This window comes from Halictus rubicundus, chromosome 8 (assembly GCF_050948215.1).
Source record: "Halictus rubicundus isolate RS-2024b chromosome 8, iyHalRubi1_principal, whole genome shotgun sequence".
NCBI classification, from domain to species: Eukaryota; Metazoa; Arthropoda; class Insecta; order Hymenoptera; family Halictidae; genus Halictus; species Halictus rubicundus.
Window position 1 is genome coordinate 12236494 of NC_135156.1, and position 23015 is coordinate 12259508.

The 23015-nt window shown below is 43.3% G+C and overlaps 1 protein-coding gene across 2 annotated transcripts in view; it reads left to right on the top strand.

Moving 5' to 3' along the window:
• Sns (sticks and stones) overlaps positions 1-23015 on the top strand; it is a 495626-nt gene that overhangs the window by 399853 nt on the left and 72758 nt on the right. For both annotated transcript variants that reach the window (XM_076791467.1, XM_076791466.1), the window contains exons 2-3: positions 3530-3673; positions 7154-7324. In XM_076791467.1, the coding sequence (XP_076647582.1) occupies positions 3530-3673; positions 7154-7324 (315 nt within the window). The remainder of the gene's footprint in view (positions 1-3529; positions 3674-7153; positions 7325-23015) is intronic.

Genomic DNA, 23015 nt, shown 5'->3' on the forward strand with positions numbered 1-23015 from the left:
TGTTCATCAATTATTATTACACGCAAACGCGTCTATTGTAACCATTATTTAATTAGTAATTAGTCAGCGTCCAGCAGCCGCGGCGCAAGTTATTAATGACACGAGATTAGTACTCGAGCAGATTTACTCACATTGCCGTGTACGCGCGAGCGCACGCGACATGTCGGTAACTCTGTAACCCCTGTCATCGACGCATGTAAATCTGGGGATCTCGATTTCTTTTTTTTTTTTTAATCAGTTCGTGTAGCAACAATAAGCGATTTTGCGCGATTTGCGAGGATGTATGATTGAACGATGGTGAGGATTATCGTGTAGATACTCGAGCGTTGCGAGGATTGTACTCGGCTGCACCCTCCAGAACTTGGAGGGTTCGAATCCATCGCGTGGTCTTTCTCGTGTAGAGACTCGTTAATCGCTTAACCGATGGGATACTAGTCGTGATACAAATATTGGTACCATCCAGAGACTTTCCAGCACAAGTTTATACTCTCTCTCTCTCTCTCTCTCTCTCTCTCTCTCTTTGGTATTTTGATCTGCACGCGTGACACGAGCCACCATTTTCCCTAACTTAGAATAAACCAGAACATCAATCACATAACATTATGCGAGCCTCTTTTGTCCCTTTTATTAGATATTTTTAACAGTTACCATTCCGCATATTTTTCTTACAATTATCGCCGACGATTTATCGACTAATTCAATTGAAATACGGAAATTTCTGACCATTTTGTAATACTTACTGAATTATTAATTTTTATCTGAATTGCCATTTTCGAAGATCACTTTAGATACGTCGAAATAAAGGAAAATTTCATTTTGCGAACTGGAAGATTTCATGGAATAAAAATGCAACCTACTTTGAACGATTGTCGATATTTTCTGGTACTTGAAAAGCTTGTCAATCTCATAAACGCAGATTCGCTTCCGGGTATTTTTTTTCTAATTTCGTGTATCTCGATATCTTCAACATTGTTACCGCGTACCAATTTGCTATTTTCTTGTAGTTCCAGCATACAGCCATTTTACATAGCGTGCACTAGCATGGGTGCATATTATGTTCGCGTTCCACTGACGTTCTAACGCACAGGGTACTGGAACATATTGCGATTGTACCGCAAGTGGACCGTTCTGTTTCACTTCAGCTGTGAATTCAAGCCTTAATGCTTCCCAGTTAGCAGAAATGCGATTATAGCAATGAGCTTTAAGATGCGTAAAAGATATTCTATTAAAAATTACCATATTTGTTCATTTTCCTAAAAAAATGCTACTTTTTGAATTTAATTTTGTACAATAAACACCCCTCAGCGTCTACATGTCGAATGATTCTCAGCTGCTTTGAAAATCTCTTATCAATCTCATCTGCATCAGAATGGACATTTTTACGAAACCCTTTTCCGTAGATTAGATTTCGTAGGACCCTTCCACTTATTCCTGCGAAATTCTCTTGCCACTTTAGCGAACGAATTCGAAAGCATTTTATTGATTGAAAATATTTTGAAAACGTGTTCTCTCATACAAATGCACTGGACGATTCCGTCTACGGAATTATAAATATGCACACCATTTTTTTCCAAGCCCTTCAACTTTAAAGTTATCCCTTTGAAATAATCTCAATACACGCCACGTTAAAAGGCTGTGAATGGGCGCGGAGTAGTCGCCGGCGAATTTCGACGTACGCAAAGAATTTCCGTTTTGAAGTCCTTAGAGCGTTTTAAGTTTCCACTTTGGCGTGCCTCAAACGCACAAAATACGTTTCTTTTTTTTTTCAAAGTGTTTCTCTCCGCGCGGAGAAATTACTTTTCAGACTGTTGCACGCGGAACGCAAAAACAAACTCTTTAATAATTATTCTACTGGATTTTCTGCCTCTCCGTTTTTAAAATTGTTTCGGTGATTTAGCAACACTTTAAAATAGAAATTCTTGCTCGAGGCAACTCGCGTGAACACCTTTCCGCGAACACTTTTACTATGATTATTCAATTTCAATTTTTTAATTTCCTGACTTTCGTGTCTCGATTTTGGAAATAGAAGGGCCGCGATTATGCCAATGATCCTCTTCGATGTTAGCACATCAAATATGTCCCTAGCTTTTCTATTGTCCAAATAGTCACTGATAAATTCGGATAATCGAGGTTCCACCGTGTTGAGTATTAAACAAGCATAACTGGTCCAAACCGTGTCGTGTTTGGGCTCGTTTCAATCGGAAAAATGTCCCCAATATGTCAGTAAACTTTTCATTAAAAAATAACTGAAGACTGTCGCCCTGCCTGGTGGAACGAAAGGTGGCCGATCGGTTGATGGACGGTGTAACAAGGAGGAACTGTTATACAGGATCAAGGACCGACCAAAATCAATTCTTCTGGTCGAATCTGGCTTCGCGTTCAGGGACGCGTTAAATTTCGCCGGTTAAGGGCCGCACGGTGGATCCGTGCCGGTTGTTTGCCGGCTGGCATGGAACGCTCGCCTGTATATTTCATCGATGCCGTATTTAGGCTGGATTGTGCAAATTCGTGCAGCAAGTGACCACGAAACGCAGCCGGCGTACAAAGGCAAACGTGTAACCCCGGCCGCAGGTACACAGACGGCGCTCTCTACCAGGACTACCAGGACTACCAGGATGAGGAGGGGTTTGCTTGATGTCTGTGAACGTCGGAGGAAAGCCAACCAAGCAGCACACCGAGCATCGGTTCTATCGGCGGCAAACAAGCAGATTACGCTGATCTTCCATCAAGATTTTGTCTTTCATCTTGTCGCCCGTTGTGCCCGTCATCTCGAGCGAACTCGAGGGGAAGCGATTTACGTTGGCAGCGAGGGTCTCGCGCGCCCGTTACGTTGCCACCGGTTCCTCAACAGAGGGGGATGAAGATGCCAGCACACCGGCACACCCCGAAGCCCGTGAACTGCCTGTGAAACCGGAAACTAAATCGTCGAGCCCCATTCTCCCCCTACCCACCACCCACCCCTTTTTTATGGAAACGTCGATCGCTCGCCAGCTAAACTGATAGTACAGTTGTTTTTTTTTTCGGCGGACTCGGCCTTTGGAAACGAAACGTTGGAGATTGCGTTGTTGTATCGGGCTCTGACGATTCCATTTACAGCGACGCGGCGCGTTGTCGGTTCTGTTCGCGTCGCGATTGTGCAATTGATGCGTTCGGTGCCGAGGATCCAAACAAAACTTTCTTCTCTTCTCTCATTTTCTTCTCGAAACATATTTCTCGAGGTACTCCTTCTAGACACGCCAATTTTCCTATCGTTTCTAAGGCTACGTCCATGCTGATGTAACTCGCAGCTCAACGCAGCAGCTGTTCGTGTTAATTAGTTCACCGGAAACTGAGTAGTTGAACGACGATCTACTGTGGGTCAAAACAGATCCGGATTCCTCCGTATGGGACCAAGGGTGCTTTGTTTGAAAAGACTCGAATTACGTTTGAAGTTCTCGAGAGAATAGTGCTGTCTTAATTGCGAATAGATCGCAGCTATAATTCTACGTGATTGTTCATCGTTGCTAATCTATTTATAATGGTGTTTCAGGCGAAGGGAGCCAGTACTTCAGAGTCAGACCACGAAACAGTTCGGTCCTCGAAGGAAGAGAAGTAACGATACCCTGCGAGGTCGAGAACAGATTCGGCATTGTACAGTGGGTCAAAGATGGCTTCGCTTACGTCATACAGCAGAGTAAGTACACCTAATTTCGTACAATCTATTGTCACTCATCTTGAACTACATACTCTTACCTGAAACAAATCATTTTGATCAGTCAGGTGATACCAGTGTCGATGGTATTGGTTAAACTTCACCTTGGCAACACAGAAATGTTTAACTGTTTCTTATATAATTCTGGAGAATTTGACGAGAAAATGTCAGAAATCCAAGTTTTAACGTTAGGAATTCACTGGCTCGAAAGTTATGCGTGTTTAAAGTTGGTCCCTATTTAAGGCCAAACAGAAGAAAGACGTAACAGAAAATGAAATTAATTGTACAATAATCGAATTCTTAAATGAAGAGGCTAGTAATTCGTTGCTTCATCGTCTCCAGTAAATCCTGAAGAGACGTCGCGCCGGGAGAGCGGCCAATTGAATAATCGAATCTCGCGAGTAATATATCGCGTTTGCGCGACGGACGGGTCATTTTAGCCGAACGATTTCGCGACTTTCGCCGGGGACGAAGTTGAAAACAAGTTTCGTATAAATTTAGCATAGATCACAAGTAATTATCAAGTTCGCCGGGATCCCGCGAAGATACCTCGAAGAGGAGTGAATGCAGATGCAACGGAGCTACGGGGCGCGAATACCTGCCGGATTTCCCGCCTCTTATTACAGATTCTTCGGAACTTCGTTTAATAAGTTCATTTCGCGGCCGCTTCAAAGGGGGCCCATTAGTGCTCGCGATATAAATGAGAGAAGCCGAGGATGGGTAAGAGAGAACTGTCTTACTTTCCCTTCGCGTTCGATCAACGTTTTTCGTTTTTCCTTATTCTCCACGGTGAAACGGCCGTAATCTCTTTCACCGGGAGCCGACGTATCATCATTTTTCAACAAAAGCGTCGTGATCCACAAAAGCTACAACCCTCGTCAGTGTCACGGTTTTCAGATCCGCTGTGTTTGATTCGCATTCGGTGGCTCTCCGGCAATCTCGTGCAGGCTGACTGACGCACAAAAGAAGGATAATTAGACCCCCTCGACTATCGAAACCTTTATTAGGCGTGCACTTTCCGCGTAACCCAAATTTTCGGACGCCACGGCCTCCGTATAATTAGAAACACTAAAATCACCGCGCGAAAATATCAGCTCGCGGATAGTTGACATCGTTTCCAACGCAGAATGAAAACATGGATACTGTGCCTTCAAAAAGCATTTTTAATTCCCACGTTATTAGACTGTGGATTTTTATGCAAAATTATGAAAGTCAATAGTAAGGACCAGAATTTAATCCAAATTTTATCCCCTCCACTGGGGGGCATACCTCACGAGGGGCCGAAAAGCTCGAGTAGTGATAATAGTATATCGGTGTGAACCACTACTAATCCAATTACAAAACTTCTTCATTTTTCATTATTTTTTTATGGGACTATCGCCAGCTTGTTCGTGGCATTTTTCTGATTAAAATGTCACTAAACACGACACAATTTCAACTGTATTTAGTGGTTTAATTGACAATACGTAGTACGTCTTTGGCCGCGCCTACACGATCTATGTCTCAGAACGGACCCGAGGATTGGGCTTAGATCAAGACTTTACTGCACTACAAAATTTTGTTTGTGACTGGATGTACCATTCCCCAAAACTTGATGCCTCAATGATCAGCACAACGATTGTTTCTTGTTAATTTGTTGTTCTACCATTCGTACACTTGCGTGTACTAGAAATTCGCGAGGTCAGCAGTTCATCGACAATATTGTGTTATCATTGCCGACGCTTCAGCCCCGAGAGGAGTCGATAAAGTTTTTCATTAAATAGAATAATTAGGTTGCTGCGTTTCCGGGCTTTGGAAATCGCTGCTATAACGACCGCGAGGATTTGCCGGCTGATAAAGTCGATAGCACAGCTCATTAACGGTTCGATTAGCAAATGTTTGCCGTGGCAGAGTGGATTTTTAGCAAAGGCCAAGGTTGACACTGGGTACCGTCAGCCATGAAACGACCTGCCCTATCGATACTGCACGCATCACTGGTTTTATCAAAAAGCAAGTGGTATCACGTGCCGGTATACATTGCTGCAAACATGTAACCCACGGCCCTTTATAGACGCTGCGTTAGTCTGGCTTACAGTCTGTCTTTGAGTTACGATACGGCCTTAATACACGGCGTTCGCGATTATTCTTTCTCTTCTTTTTCTCCCGGTTTTTTCGACCGGAACCTTTTATCGCGCGCATTTACATCTTTCCTATTGAAAAATCATAATGTCCCTTCGAAGCTGTTGCCGTAAATCCTTTAAAAGCCCCGATGCTTTTAAAGCTATTCGAAAATCGTGTGCACGGGACGATCGATCGCAGGAAATATCAAATTTGCTCGTAAACAGTCTTCTACGAATTTCTATCGTATCGATAAAAATTCATCGATTACAGGGAAGAAACGAATTAATATAGACCCCTGGAACAATAGAATCCAAAAAATTTTTTTAAATGTCTTCGGTACTTTAAATCTTTCGTTCGAATAAAATTGAACTGCGATGAAAAATTATTTTCATGTTGCACCTTTGATGGGAAAATTGGTTCTTTGGCAGTTTCGTCCACCTGAAAAGCTGTTGAAAAGCTATCGATTATCATTTGTCCGTTTTTGTCAATGAGATACGTGAAAAGAAAATCCACCAAAATGATTTTTCAATGAAAATTAGCAGACGTAGCTAGCAGGCAGATTTTAATATGAAATCTTCCAAAAGCGTTTAAGCTGGAATATTCCTTTTCCAATTTTCCAATTTTCCTCGTTACGAATGTAACAACTTTCATGTCCGCCGTAAAGGGAGCACAGCAGAGTCCCAGCCTGCGATTGTTCTTCTCTGCCATTTTCTTATCGATCTGAACCTTCGGTTCTTTTTCTTCGCCCGCCAAATAAAAAGACGGCGCTCCCGAGAAAATAATGGGACAAACGCGTAATTTAAAAATGCAAAACTTCAGACTCCTCGCGTCATATTTATCCTATAATCCTTGCGGGGGAAATGTATAGTCGTATAATATTCCCCACTGAAGGAGAGAGATCCGATTGTCAGGCTTTCGCGAGGGGCGGGATCAACGGTAATTCATGTCAATTTTGACTGAATGAACAAATTATGGAAAGCTATTACCAGGTCTTAACGAATATCACTGTGACGTGGTTTTTCGTAGAATATTTCGTTGCTCAAGTTCTGTAAATAAATTAGAAAATAAAAACATGTCTCTCATAGGTATTTAGTTCAACAGCTAGGTCGATTCAGCAATTTTTACTGCTCTCGAGAAACAATTTTGTTTACCCTAGACAAATTCTCCTGTTTAAAAATTACATTAATCAAGCAATTTGTTACTGCTGCGAACAAACCAATTGAGTTTCTGTCGAAAAATTGAAAGCCTCGAGTAAGGGTGCAAAATAATTTCAAGATCTGAGTAATAATTTTGCTGAAGAATAAATTGCTGCCTTGAATAAATGATTTTTGTTCTTAACGTGTTCTGTTTTTTTTCCATCAGGTGGAGAAATTGTGGGACACCCGAGGCTGAGATTGATAGGCGATCAGAACGCGATCTACAATCTGAAGATCGCGAATGCTTCTTTGACAGACGATGGCGAATACCAGTGCCAAGTCGGCCCGTATTTGCGCATTAAACCGATTCGTGCCAACGCTCATCTCAGCGTCATATGTGAGTACTCAATCGTTTTTTCACATAGCTAATCCTCGACAGATCGAAGCCAGATTGTTTGCGGATCAAAGGGAGGGATTGATCCTCCGAATTGAAAAATTTATTCATCGATCTTCGTCGCATTATACAATTCATCGGCACGATTTCTTGCTACAATTCCATTTGAGAGAACAACATTCTTCCAAGATCATCGCAACATACCTTCCACGAATTTTTCTTAAAGCTACGGTACACCTAATCTTATCATCTGCAATTTAATTTTCTATTTTTTTTAATTCCAATATTTTTCCAGTGTACAGCAATTTTTTCAATTTGATCAGTTGAATGAACGAATCAAAAATCGTTTCGCTGGAAGTCTGCATTGCACTTGCATAATTTACGCCGCGCATTTAGCAGATTATAAAAGGAAATCTTTGTGGCTTTAATTCGCCTTTTGGGGGCTTGTAACAGCAGGAAAATGTGCAGCTCCGAGAGTCAACTCTGGCATTCGGTGTCTTTTCTATCAGTTTTCAGTTCTCTCAAATTACTTTCCGCGTTTTTTCAATTTTCCCTCGTCCCCGGCAAGTACCCGGCGCGCATTTCGACTAAACACGGTACACTCTTTTCCATTTGCCTCGCATAGTTGGAACTGTGCTATTTCTCGGTTATTTTGCTCCTCCCATTGTTCCGCATGAAAAATGAACTGGCGTCTTGATCGCGGTTGCACAACCGTCTATATAAAATCCGTGCACGTAGTATATGCACGCGTGTAAAATTAACGGACGAAAAACCGCTACAATAATTCACGGTGTTTCCATACAAGTATTGTTCATTAGCGTGCTGGAACGCAGGACGTGAAAAGACGATTTTATGCGCATCGGCACAATGAAATGGCACGTTCATTACCTTCAGGTACGCGGAATAAAGAATTCCCTGGTTACAAATCATAGGCGTGTAAAATGTAACAATAGAAACGTTCCGATATACGGTCAAACGTAACTGGAGACCTCTGATAACTTTGTTCTTCGGCTGCCGGTTCGCACAGAACATTTTTTAAAACTGTCATTGATTGTCCCGTTAAGCTTTCAAACGAGACATGCTAAATATTTGTTATCGTTGATATAGAAAGGCATTCTAAAAATTCCGTAACTTTCATTCTTCTTCCCTCCTCTTAAAGTTTAATTCGATTTCTGGATGCTAACGATTGGCTTTCCTCTTACCAATTTATTCTTAATTCATATTAAATAATTGTGTGATATGTCACAGTAAAAATAAAAATTGTTAAATGATAGGCAGTCTAAAGATTAAACTCTGGCGGCAGTAATTCCTCTCACCTTTTTAACTATAATTTAATTTTCAACCTCGATAATTATTACGGTATATTCAATTGACTTTATTCTATATCTCCGGTATACATTTTCCACGTTATTAATACAGAGTAATTGAGTCGCGAATAATGCGATTCCCGGAGACGGGAAATCGTCCTCGTCGATACGTTTACACGCGGCGGAAAACTATACGCGGAAGAAGATTTAAAGTTCGCGTGGCGAGTATTGGACGAGAAATTCGCCGGGCAAGCCATTTTCGCATTATTAAGAACATTTCGACGAATCCGGCTCGAGTAGTCGCGGCGAAACTTCAGAAGTTCCGCACAATCGAGTTGCGCGAGCACGGTGTCAATGCGGTCAACTTTCCACGTTAACAAAGACATTCCCCGCGAACTTATTTCAAAGTCGCCTGGCGGAGGTGGTAAACCGTGATTAGCAACGACGCAGCGTAAACCTTGAAACGCGCCCGCCGCGAACTAGTTTGCGAGTTTAGAAAATGTCTTTACCGATACACACATAGACAGAAAGTTGTTCCGTCGGAGGGGGCAAGACACGTTGCGTCAAGTTACCGGAATTTCTTCGGGTCGCTGTTCGTCGCGGCCACATTGACGTAAATTATTTCTTCCGTTTGTTCCCCAAACTTAACGCTCCGCAACATGCCATCATCAACCGGGCACGTTAACAATCAAACTGCGGACTTTTATGCACAATTTGTCGGTGTCAAACAGGTGCCGAATGGAAAATTTATTTATGTAATAATTTCTGTACATTCGAGTCACTCTTGAACTGTGCAGAATTTAGAGCATTTTTCTCTAAGTAATAAATAAAATTCTTCGAATTCAATGAATTGTCCTCTTTTGGGAAACTATCGGAGACAGAGAAGTTTCAGTAATTGTAACCAGAGAAAAATTATACTTCAAAGGGTTGAGCTGCAGGAGACAGAAGGAGTTACAAGTTTTCCGTTTAAATAAGAATCTTGGATCCATTTATTAACCGTTAGAGAAAATACAGGAGTACAGTAGACTTAACTATTCTTTTTCTAATAAAAAATTGTGAACGATAAAGAAGTTCTGATCTAGTGCGGCCATAAAGTAAATCATAAGGCAAGAGATTAACTTTGCAGTGTAGTGCAGGTACAAATTGAACTCTCGATCATCCGAGACGACATTTTGGACCACTACGGGGTCCACGAAAATATGGTGTAACGTTTCGAAGGGCTCCGAAAGCAGCAGGACGATTGAAAGACGCGATGGTAGGTTTACAGTTAAACTAATTTCGAAACAAACCATTTTGTACCACGACGAGACCCACGGAGAGATAGTTCGGCTCGATTGGAAGAACTCTGTAAAGCCGGGGGACGATTAAAAGCCACCTAAGCGCGACCCGGTGTACCCGCACTCATAACCCAGTCGTTGAGTCTGAACTTCGGTCGTTCTAAAAAAGGGCTCGGTCTAAGAAGTGTCCCAGGGGATAGTCAAGGAAGAGTCCTCGGGGGTTTACCCGAGAGAACGGTTTCCCGTGGTCGCGGCTTTGAGACGTCTCATCTCGTCTGGGACGTCATCCTCTTCTTTCTTTTTTCCCCGGCTCGCGCCTAGGGCCACGTGTACTCGGAGCGCAGCGACAACACTCGGTGGTCAACTCGTTTCCGCGCTTTGCGGAAACGACTGGGTTCCACCGGAAGGCAGGCGACGCCTCGTCTTGCCTCGCCCCGGCGAGAGAGAGAGAGAGAGAGAGAGAGAGAGAGAGAGAGAGAGAGAGAGAGGGCCGACGCTTTCGTGTCGCGTGAAATATTAAAGACTTGTCGGCGAGAGGAACGTCCCCGAAACGGACGGCTGCGATATCTATGGTCGGTCGTTTGAGAACGCGGATCGAGAAACGCCTTCCCGCTTCCGGAATAAATGATTTCCTCGTTCTAATCTCGCTCTTTCGTCGCGCCGGGACTCGAGCGGGCGCGGCGCCGTGAACGATATCGGTCGGATCGGATTCGACGTCGGGGAACGATCGACGGAACGGGGAATTTTATCTATCTTTTTATCCCGGTGAACGCCCTCGGGGTGTGGTCCCTGCGCCACGTACGGTGCCGCTCGTAATTATCCGAACGACTTTTAAGGGCTCCCCTACTTTCACGAGGAACGATGCCGGTCTTTGATATCTTGTAAAACAAACTACGCCACCACGTTCAGCTAACCCCTTGCCTCATGATTTATTTTACGGCTGCCGCGATTGGAACTTCCTTGTCGGTCATAATTCGCTGGCGGAAGTAGAAGATTGATGTTTAAATTACGTCGAAATTATTTCTCACTTCTGTTTTATACGACTAATAAAGATGTTACGAAACGCGGCCTTCGCCGCGCGTCTGACTACGATGTTACGATGCGAAAGGTTTTGCGCGTGCAAAGTTGGCTAGGATGCTTGATTTCGGAGTCAACAGAGAAAAGAGTAAGAAAATATTATTTGTTTCATCTGCAAAATTGGTTTTTGATCTAGTGATGCCTATTGCATCTAGAAAGAGCAGAGTAGATAATTTTTCTGATGATTACTCCCACCATTAAAAGTCCAACAACGCGCATTTCACTGTGTGCATACCGGGTGAAGCGCGAATCCTCATACAAGTGGGAAGTTCTACCTGAAATTAAATCGAATCGACGGGGGACATGTATTTGCCTACGAAACCTCATTTTCCAGACCAATAAACGTGGAAATCGTCGCATCTCGTACAGAAAGAGTCGCAGAGTTTCTAGTGAAATCTAAGTATCGATCACGCCTACTTAATGAAATCTCGAATCACGTTTCAGTACAACAAAAAGAAATGTCTAGTAGAGTCCCTAATATTAACATTAGGCTAGCTTCTAAATCCGCGGTAACTCATCCCTGAAACACGGGATTGTAAGAAACGATCGGGGGCCAATGAAATTCCTGTAACCCCTAAATTCCCATAATCATAATCCGATTAAATCGCGCCGCTTTCGCAAGCCGAAAGAAACCAGTCACTTCCGTCCCGCAGCGTTAAGTTCTAGTCCCGAGTAGTCCTCGCGGTTTAAAGCCAGCCTTCAGGCGGCTCGGTGCTTATTATACCAGACAGTCTAAGAATCGAATGAATTATTCACCGACGGGAAACACGCGAATAGTTGGTAATCCTCGGGGCTCCACGCGCCGGGCCACATCAGAAATTCTGAAGCGTCGGGGGTAAGATACGGGAATAGTCGCGAAGCCGGTCGTTCCTCGCAACGGGCGGACACGGGCGGGTACGTGTATCGTAAACCCGGTGGAACGACGGTGCCCGGTTTTCCTCGGGTATAAACGCATGTGTACGTTCCCGTAACGTATTACCACGCGAACAGGACCACGTCCGACGCCAAAGGTGTGCCCCGACGGCGAGCATTCGAAATCACGCGCGAGGATCGCAAGGTGTGCGGACCCCGTGCGCTGCTTCTTCTTCTGCAAACGACACGGGGTTCACATGCCCGACCTCACGGACCGTACGTGTCCGGAAAAATGAGCAGCGGAACAGGACAGAGGAATAGCAAAGATAGGAGCCAGAGAGGGAAGAGGGAAGAGGGAGGGGTACGAGTACAAGGATACGGAAAACTGATACGAGCGGTTCGATCGATGGAAAGTCGGCCAGGAAACTACATACATCACCTTTCCGCGAATAAATATTTTATGAGATCCAATCCGGCAGCTTTCTCCCTTTCCCGGCCCGTTATCCGTTGTTCCTCCTACTGTATTTTCTTTTTTTTTTTGCGACTCGCCTCGCAGGCGGCACCAAACACCCGATTTTGGTTACGAAAATTGCCTTTTTCGAACCTTCTGGGTCTGAAAGAGATTTATAAGGAAAATACGGGACGTGGAAAATTCTATGAAAATTCTACACGTGAAAATAAGTCGAAAATATAGAATACTATTTTTTTTTTTTTTCGTTTGACGCCCCGTTTCCGAGAAAATCGTGTTAAAGATCCGCCGCCAGGTTCGCCTGCTTTATGGTATATGCGGGAAGTAGAATTGGTCGGTTATGATCAGACGCGCCGTGCGACTCCCGTGTAATAGCACGTGCGATCGCTGAATTTTCAAACTCGATTTTCTCGAAAACGAGCCGTCAAACGAAAAAATGTTATTTCCTTCTTTTCTACTTATTTTTAGACGCAGAATCATCGCGCGATTGTGCCACCCGTTCCGCCACGCTCTGTATATGGAAATTTTTGCGTAACACGTTCTGGCTCGCTTTTGGAGTTAGAATTGCTGCAGTTGGTCGATTTAGGATTTTAAATTCTAGTTAACTAAACAGACTACGCTACTTTTTACAAGTTATTGGAGCTTTTTTGTCCCGCATAATTTGCTATGAAAAAGAGGGAATATATTGTATGCCCATGGCTGAAATACAATGGAATGTATTGAATGAATTGCTGAATTATACAGAATGATCGATAACTTGTGGTACAGCCGTAAACCAGAGTGATTCTACATAAGTCGTAAACGTATAATAATATTCTTCCATACGAGGCTTTGTTTCCGGGAAAATCAAGTTTGAAAATTCCTCGAACACGCGTACTATTAAATGGAAGTCGTCTGACACGTCTGTTCATGACCTACCGTTTCTACTTCTTACAAATGCTAGGTACGCGAATACGATGGATTTTCGAAGTCGATTCTCTCGAAAGCGAAGCCTCACGCGAGAGAATTTTATTCTACATTTTCGATCTTTGTTTGCAAGTAGAATCGGTCCCTTTTCGGTTGTACCACCAGTTACCGATCAGCCTGTACAGAATACAATTTTCTCCTAGAAAATCATAAACGACAAAGAAGTTCCAATTACTGCAACCCGTAAGCTGAATTGTAGTGCAAAGGGTTAAATAAAAATATGACATGAAATATTATTTAATTGGGTCGTTTTTGAAGTAGATTTCGAAGGTCCATCCAATGGTTAGAAAAAGTTGCACAATTTTGAAGGTTGTACGGAGCCGTTCCATCTCCTTGTCGAGTCGCATGTTCTCCGAACTTGTCCATCTCTAACGATACATTTTGTTTCCGTCGGCTAAATAATTCATTGGAAATTCCTTTCCGACCGCGCCGCGCCGCTGCGATACATTTATTATCATTACTTCCGTGCAGTTTCCGTAAAGGATGATGCACACGGGCGCAACGGTGAGACGAGGAGGAGAGCGGAACGCGGATCGTATACCCCGGCAATATCACACACGATGTAACATTATAAATGGAAGAAACGCGTCTTTCCGCGACCTGTTACGTGAGATTGAATCATCCGTAAGTTATTAACCAGCGTAATTGAAGCTGAAAAGCAGCAGCGAGGAGCGTCCAGTCGATCCTTTTTCGTCTCCCCTGTCCATTATCGTCCCCGTGGGGATACAAAAGAAATGAGAAAGCTCGCGGTGCACGTGTAACGGCGAATCTTTTTCCAGCTAGGAAAGTATCCTGAAAAGAGTAATAAATGCCCGGGCGTGCAGCCCCCGGCCCCGGTGTTCCTTTACTGCTAGAAAATTGGACCTGAAAGAACATTGGCTACGTAATTACATGTTTCTAAGAGGGCCAGGGGGAGGGGAAAAAGAGGGAAACGGGAAAAACAACGAACCCCTTGGCCGACGGTGGAGCGGGGAGGGGGAGGGGGAGGATAGAAGGAGGCGAAAGGGGGTTCGTTACGCTAAAGCCTTTCGCCCGCTGGAAAATAAAGTGCGAGCAATGATGAAGTCCCGGCTGAAGTTCCGTCGTTATTTGCATTAACCGCGCCGGCTTTTTTCCCCTCCCTTTTTTCCCGACGACCTCGATGATACTTGCCTCTGTTAGAGCTGCCACGAAAATAGACTAAACTTCGGCTCTTCCTTCGTCTCGTTACACGCGCTCCTCGCGTTTCAGTGACATATACACCAATTTGTTCTGTCACAGTTTCCCATCCGTCTGGTACCTTAATCAAATTTTTATCTTCCCATTTTACATACATTTACGTGCCAGAAGTATTTCCTTGAACGGGTCGATTCCCGAGGTCATTCGAAGTAACTTTTTCCTTTGCGAAAATCTTCTCCGCGGCTCTGTTCAGGAGTTATTCACGGAAAACACGGACCAATCAGAGCGCGGCTACAGCCGAGCGCGGCGCTGGCATTGGCCGAGTCGCACTCAGTCCGAAGAAGCTGCGCTCTGGTTGGTCCGAGTTTTTCGTTGATAGCTCCTGAACATAGCTCCTGGAAAAATTACTGAGGGTGTCCTCAGTTATCGCACCATGCAAGCTTTATACTAAGCACAAAATAATAGCACGGTTAAAAAGTAATACATATTTATATTTAATCGGTAGTAAGTACATCCTCCCGTGTTTTCTATTATTTGTCACTTGATATTGCAATGAATAATATAGTTTCTAACTTTTTCTCGATCCGAACAACACTGCGACGAGAGAGCAGAAAAAGATGAAGAAAAAGAGCCTGCTTTTGTTTTGCGCGTCATGCGAGACAGTTAATTGGCCCCGGAATAACCGGATATGGTATGCAGATTTATTATAATATATACTCGATCGAAGGACCAAACAAAATAATTCGACGCTTTCTATCGCCTGAGAACGTGCCGTTGTTATCGAATATGTAGCATGTTGGTGAACTTCGAGAACGCGCGATGCAGTTTTTAATTGCATTTTCGCTACGTCACCACGGATTAGAAGTACGAAATATTGTGGAATACTGAGCGAAATAACGAGCAATTCTCGAGCAACCCATTTTAATATATTCGCACCCAATGACGCACATCAATTTCGAACATGATCAATTTCTGGTCGGACATGTTACAACAGTTTTAAAAGTTAAGGACACAGTCGGCCAGCTTTCATTTTCGATTCCACAACGTGGACAGTTAACGTGCGAGACACCGCGGTTCCGTTTAATGTAATAATGTCCAGGCCTTTGTGTAATTCCTGAACAACGCGGAAAATATTTTCAACCGGGTTATTTAAAGATTATCACGGTGACGGGCAGCGTAGCTCTGTAATTAGTAGGTGTCGGCGCTGTTAAAGAGCGGCGGGGCGTTCAGCTCACGTGTCCGCGGGCCAAGCGCTTTACCTGTCCCTTTGAAGGTTGCCAGGCGTTTTCGCAGAAAATAACAACGAAGAAGAAGTGAAAACGAAGGCGACAAAGACGAAAACCAATTACTTCCACCTTTGTACCGGGTACCTTCGGCGGAATTCTTCGCGGCATTTGAATTCTGGGGATGAAAACCCGGCGCTAGCTTTTAACCCCACCTGACGGCGAAAGACCCTATCAGAGCGAACCCTTTGTACCTTATGCAATCATTTCGATCGCGGCGCCTAGTATCAGCTTCATTAATTTTCTAATTTTAACCTCCTCGCCTCGCTTTAATTAATCCCATGGCTTCAGATTAACATACACTATATCATTTCGTTCGTATAAATTAATCGTACAATATTCGCTTGCAGAAATGATCACTTCAAAATCAGTGTACAACGATTAGGTTGCTATTACATATGTTAGTTCATGACGGAAAGTTAAAAATAATTCGGCTTTAAGGGTTAATCAAATTTTTAAAAAAATTCGTAAAATTATTGTAGAGTAGTTTCTCCTACGAATAAATCTAAACGCATCATCATTGTCAGAACATCCACGAAATATTTGCAATCGTTGCTTCAAATATTGGAAATTTAGGAGGCGTAGATTTTTCATGAGAACGTCGGACAAGCGACAAAGAGTTCAGCTTCATGCTGCGCCAAACCCGTACCGGGTATGGTGATTTTCTTTTAATAAATGGCCGAAATCCATGGAGGGCAGGGGGGGGGTGAGGGTCGCGTCACGTGGCTCTATTTCACGATGGACGTTGCTCGCGTGCTCGAATAAAAGAAACGAAAAAAAAAATGCTGCCACCGTGTGGAGGAATTTACGTGCTCCGATATGAATTGAAACCGAACGAACAATTTTGGAATTCTCGTAAAACGCGGACGTTTCTCCTTGTCAGCCCTCCGATGGGAAATTTCCTTGAAAAGCTGTCGAACCGGGGAAAAAAAGAAAGCTTCAGGATAACACGCGGCTCCCCCGGAAAACGAATCAATTCGACGCACACGCGTCTCAGTCTCTCTGTTTGAAAGTCGGTGGTCCCGGTGTCCCCGAAAATTGGATCAATTTCAATATTTCGATATACCGCGTCTTCCCGTATCCATTGATCCGGATCAGCCGCCATTTTTCGCCATTCCCCGAGATGGGGGAAAGGAATCCTCCGGTTCCCCGAAACCTATGCGTTCGTAAATAATAAGACGCGTCACGATGCCGGCAAGATTTTCGGCAGATTCTTTAAAAATAGTTCTTTCGTTCCGATATGGTTTTTGGGATCATGCGGCAAAGTTGCGGAATTTTCTTTGAATTTTATACACAGTAAGTACGCATAAAGTGTCGCATAGACTGTGGATTTTATGAATTTCTATTCGAAATGAATGCGTACAATTTAAGGGAGTACTGAAGGGAATCTCAGCTTATTAAGATCGTTAAAAGAAGGGAGAAATTTCGATTTGTTTCTTGCAACTGATGCAGGAAATTTTTATTTTACATAAAGCAGTCTGATATGCAGGTTCTATTCGTTATTTACACGCAATTTTACCAGGCAGTCTACACGAATAATTTTCGGTTGAAGATCTGATTTTTGTTTCGTTTTTCGCACGCGTACATCGCGTTACCCCGCAAACGACCTTCGTCCGTGTTTCCCGCGGTGCCATGAATTCGCGAATGAACGTCTTAACAGAATGATGAAAAGTTTGGCTGTAACGTTCCGGCTGTGTGATGAAATCGAGGTGGTGCGTTCTGAATATTTTACGCACCCCCTTTACGCTCGTTTTAATGCGTGAAGGCGAGTTTCAGGGGACAATGTGTTACCATTTCTTTAGAAAGAAGCGGCGGGAGAATTTTTTTAAGAGCGGCAATGAAAGTCGAAATTTTCAAGAGACCTTTGCGAGACGTTAATAATTGAAACATGCCTTCAAGATTCTCTTCTTTTTTTTTTCTCGCCAGTATCAACCCTTAAAGAACGACGCCGACGCTCCCTCATGACTCTAGCGATTGTTTCGGTAAAAATTGCTCCGCCGGCTCTATCGCGTCCAACGTAAAATAAAAATTGTTCGGGAGCGGATTCGATGATTTCCCAGCGGGCGTATCATCCAGGACAAGTTTCTGATAGTTTCGTCTATTTTTCCGCGTCTCATTAATCATAAAAATCTAATTCTGATTACGTTCCACGCTAACTTGGCACGCCTGAATCTCGCGCGGCCGTGGTCTAATAATTCAGGCACTCTATTGAAATAGCGTACCCGGTTGCGTCGTCTGTTCGATATTCATCCGAATTCGAAGATAGCAATAATGATTCCGTAGGGCGTGTTACCGGAACTCCGTGTTCGAACAATGTTGCGCGTAGCGTCCGTAGCGTTCGAACCGGACCAACAATTAACTGATGGCTCGTCCGGTGGCCCTGAAACGAAGTCGCCTGGAATTCGAAAATTCTCTGATCACGGTATCATTCGATGGATTATTGGGATAGTCCTCTCTCTCTCTCTGGGAAAATTTCTCTGTGAAATGGCGGTTCGTACGTGTCGCTTGTCGATCGATCCAGCGCGGGGCCCAGTGATCGGAAATTCTCGAGCTGGTTGACCACGTAACGGCCATTTCCAGGAGATACTCTTTGCTCCTCTTCGTCTGCGTTTGACATGTTCGTACCGAGAATATCATATCGCGCGGGAGAAATTTCACAATATGATACGTCCTCAGCGTCTACCGGCGTCGTCTTGTTCGCTCTTTTATCATCGAGTTAGAGTGCCCCGGGCATTGACGTTGCGTGACAACCCGATTTCAATCTCAACATGCCAACCACCGACAGGCCCCCAGGCCAATTTTTGTTCGAACCGTTGCCGTGTTTACGCTAGTACATGGCCGTTACATATATACAATGTTCTGCAATCTACCGGCTCTTTGCGTACTATTTTGTTTATGTCCTGGAAGATGCTAATAGGGAGCAACGCGATTGAAACGGCTCAGCATTCTCTGCGACATGCTCAGCCATTTTTACTGCCCTTTCGAAGACTAATTAACCCGTAAATGGACTTGCGACATTACGTTAAAACATGCTACGACTCAATTAACTGTTCGACAGTGAACTCGCACCTGTCAATTTTCTTTTATATATTTTTGAAATATTTTTTACACTCAATTTTATGTGTCACTACAGCACAATAGCTTGCAAGTTAAAATAGTAATGTTTATCATGATGGTAATGCTTAGAAAGTAGGAAACAAATTTTTATTTGATTCCAGTACCTTGTAATTTATAAAGAAAATCTTAATATTTCATTAAGATCCGCAGTGTACTCAGAAGTCTCTGTCAATATGGACCCAACACCCTCCATGCAAGGGTTGATGCATATTAAATAAACTTTAATTATAAATTCAAGAAAACTTAGCAATGTTAATTACATCCAGTTTTATCAAATGATTCGAAGTCTTTCGCGAGATTGTTTGCAATGTAGATGGTTTCTCTGTGGAATGTTTAAGGATTAATGCGTTGGGAAATAAGAAACAGATTACGAGACCGTGTATAAATAAAATGCTAAATACAAAAAAGGACATTTGACTTTGAAAAGTTCGCCGTCGAAAAGTCTCGGTCGCGTTGAAACGCCGCCATGTTTGATTACGAACATTAAACATATTCTCGAGGATATGACGGAATTCACTTTTTTTCGTGACGGACACTTCGCTCGCCGCGGATTACGCGGGGACTCTAAATGAATTCGGACGAAAATTAATTTGATCTCTCCCTGAGACGGCAACTCTTCTCAAATTAAACGCGTGTTACGAGATTGTTTACGAGGGGAAAAATACTGGCTTTGACATTTATTGTAGCCATGACGGGAATATGAAGAATCAGTAGTGTAGATCAGCGTTTTGTCAGACAATTATTGTTTCGATATTTCCACATTATATAATCGAAACTACTGTTCTTCTTTATTATTATATTTTCGAAACTGAATATAATGTTCACAATTTGATTCAACTTTTCATAAATAAATCTTACATAATAATTTTCAAAAACAGTGAACGGATTCGATGATCTATTTAAAAAGCAAGTAGTAACATATACCGAAGAAATAATTTAGATAAAACATTCCACCGGAGTAAACTTTAATTAATATATAAATATGATTATTGTACATTTTTAACATTTGAAACAAACGATGAGAAATTGTTCCAAGTATTTTGTAAAATTGCATTATATATTTCTCTAAATTGTATATAAAAAGAATGGAAAAGAAAAAGTCGTCAAATATTAAGGTAACATTGCTATTTGGAACCGGTTGAGAAATTTCAGTAGTATAGCTTAACGTTTACTCCGGCGAGCTGTAGATTTGACACTGTTTCGCAACTCGCAGTCAAGAGAATTGAATGGCAACGGCATAAATCCGTGTAATTAATTCTGTCATTTGATTCGCCGTGAAAATAGCGTCCATGATACGCGCGATATAATTAAACCGTGCTATTAATTGTGAGTATCATAACTGCTTTATTGGTGTGCCAAGTGAATAGTATCACATGGGAATATCTACAATTAATGGTGGATGTTGGGACCTCGTGCGCTGGAATTGCGAACTGCTTATTACTGTTACTATCAACTCATGTAGAATATTAGAACACTATTCCAACGGGTATACCAATAACTCAACATTTATTTAACTAACAGCTTCAATACCTAAACATTCATACATACCCCGAATGAAAATGAGAATTCAAACTTGCTTCACGATTGTTCAACAAGAACATGAAACAATTTATAATTTTTCAATTTTTTGAATCTTTTAGGCTCGTACAGAGATTAAGATATTTTGTTTTGAATGTAGAGGTACTGTAGACACGATTCAAACGACAATTCCCCTTGAACAGGAAATAAATCGTTCGCTACGAATCAACTGAAGTAAAACCACCCAAAAGCAACACTAAAAAATTCGAAAGACTCGTTCCCGAAAGTTCCTGCGAAACGTATTGCCCTCTTCACGCGAGAAACATATTTTCAAATTGCCCCGGTGCGCGGAAACTTCTCTAACTCCATCAATCTCCAAAAAAAGGTCCTCCGCCGTCCATACGTGAAAACTTTCTGGCATTACGGTAGGGAAAAACGCGGGCTCCGTGTACAGTTGTCCGTGTAGCCAGAGACACAACCGAGCAGCTCTGTAGATCCTCATCCTCTTTATATCAAAGAAAAGAGGTCGGGACAAGCTCGGGAGCTTTCTCAGGCTCCTGAAGAGAGGAGACCGGTCGACAAATCTCAAAGGACCCGGGCGGCAGGCAGCAGCAGCAGCGTTTCGAAGAAGTCAAGGACCAGACGTTTCGAAAACAAAAGCGACCCTCCGGGCTCCGGGCGCATCTCTCCATCTTATTAATTCGTAGCCGGGGCGTCTTCGACCGGACACTCCGGGCAGGAGCGTTCGATGTGCTTCTGGATCTCTGGATCCGGACCTGGATCTCTCTGGACCGGGCCTCGGGCATCGGGACACAATCAAGAGGAACGATGGTGCCGAATATTACATCCGCCCGGCACGTCTGTGGCTGTCCACGTGTTTTATTGCCGGCCGTGTCACAGGTCGTCGGACTGTGTACACGAGACACAAAATTGACGACTTTATTCGATGGTGAAATATAGTGGTCTCAATTATATTTATACAGTCATTCCAACTGTTTAAACGATGATACTCTAGGTCCCTCTGTTTCACATTTCAGACCTATCGGGGTAAAGACGTGTTTAAAAATTGATTGTACCTTGGTCAGATAATTGGACTGGTTACACGAAATAAAAATTGCTTGTATCAATTGTAAGACACCGGTCTCCGGCTCGTCAAATCGCAAACGTTTAGCATTTTTATTTAGGACAGTATTTGCAAAGCTCGTCTTCGGATCAGCGTCGGCGATGCACGGACCGGAACAGCCTGTTTTCGTCGAACCCGGCGAAAAGCCCTCGCACAAAGACCCGCTAATCGCGTTGTTCGCGAGCGCGTCACTTTTCATCCCCCCGCATTTCCCAGTCGACGCTCGGTTCACCGTTCGCGGGGGGATCATTCTTTTTCCCGGGCTGTTCGCCCGTGCTCTACGGCTTGGCGGTTTTCAATTATCGCCACTTACGCTTGGAATTTCGTTCTCGTTATGAAACGCGAGGGGAAAAACCTCGGCGGCGATTCCCGGTCAGCCGTCATCGACGCCGGCCGACAACTTCGTCGCTCCGTGTGTCCCTCTAATGCAATCGGGACGAATCAACGGCGCGTGAAAGCTGCAGCCAATCCCCCACGATTGCCACAGTATTACCATTCGCAGATCTGGACGGACCGACGTCATCAAGCTCGTACGAATTTCCCTGTTCGAAGGAATTCGAAATATTGCTTCGAGAAAATTGGCTTTGAAAAATCTAAATTCTAAAATATTAGTATGAAAAGCAGGATACGTCGTGGATCAGACACGTTAGCAACGAAACTACCTGTGCGATACGTTGTTTGAAGGCAGGATACGCGAGAATACGGTATAAACATAAAACAAGTCGAGTTTCTTGGTTGAACAGGAGGAAGTCGTAATTTTTCAACGAGGGTCGCGCGACAAACAGTTAAATCTGAGGTAAAATGGCGCACACCGGCGGCATAATCTACTTATCAAACGCATTATTACCCGAGTATAATACCAACTAAGAATTCCAACTCCAAGTACGGCCCCGTGGCCGTAGACGTCTTCAGTCCGCCTCTATTTCCGGTCTGTACGCCTCACTCGGGACATCAAGCCGAGGGAAGTCGAGTGAACCTGAGTCTCTTATTGCGACGCCGGTAATGAAATGGAGAGTTAAAAGAGCGTATTCGTAATATCGCGTCGTTCGTCCCACCCCCACCCCTAACCCCCACTCCCCTCCCGTGTCCTTCCGTATTTCTCCTTCCGGGTCTCTATTGCTCCGGCGAATAAATTAAGAACATTCGGAAATTGAATCGCGATTTCACGAGTCATAATAATTAGCGAACTGCAAACGGTGTATTCAATCATCATATAATATATTCCGGAACATACGGAATGAACAATTTAATCAAGCACAAATCACCAGAAAAGTAACTACCGAATTTTAACAGGTTTCCCAATCATTCCTACAGACACTTGTTGTTATATTTTAAAAAGTATTACGAAAAAGTACAGTGTAATTCTTTTTTAAAATTTACGGTAATATTACTGCATTAAATGCGTTCATTAGTACAAATTCCAAAGAAACGAGAAGAAACCTATCCCTAAAACAATATTACCGCATTGAACGCATTTATTAGCGCGCATTCTTAAAAATTATATTCTCCCAGCCTACGCTATAGTTTGAACAAGAGACAAAATTAAT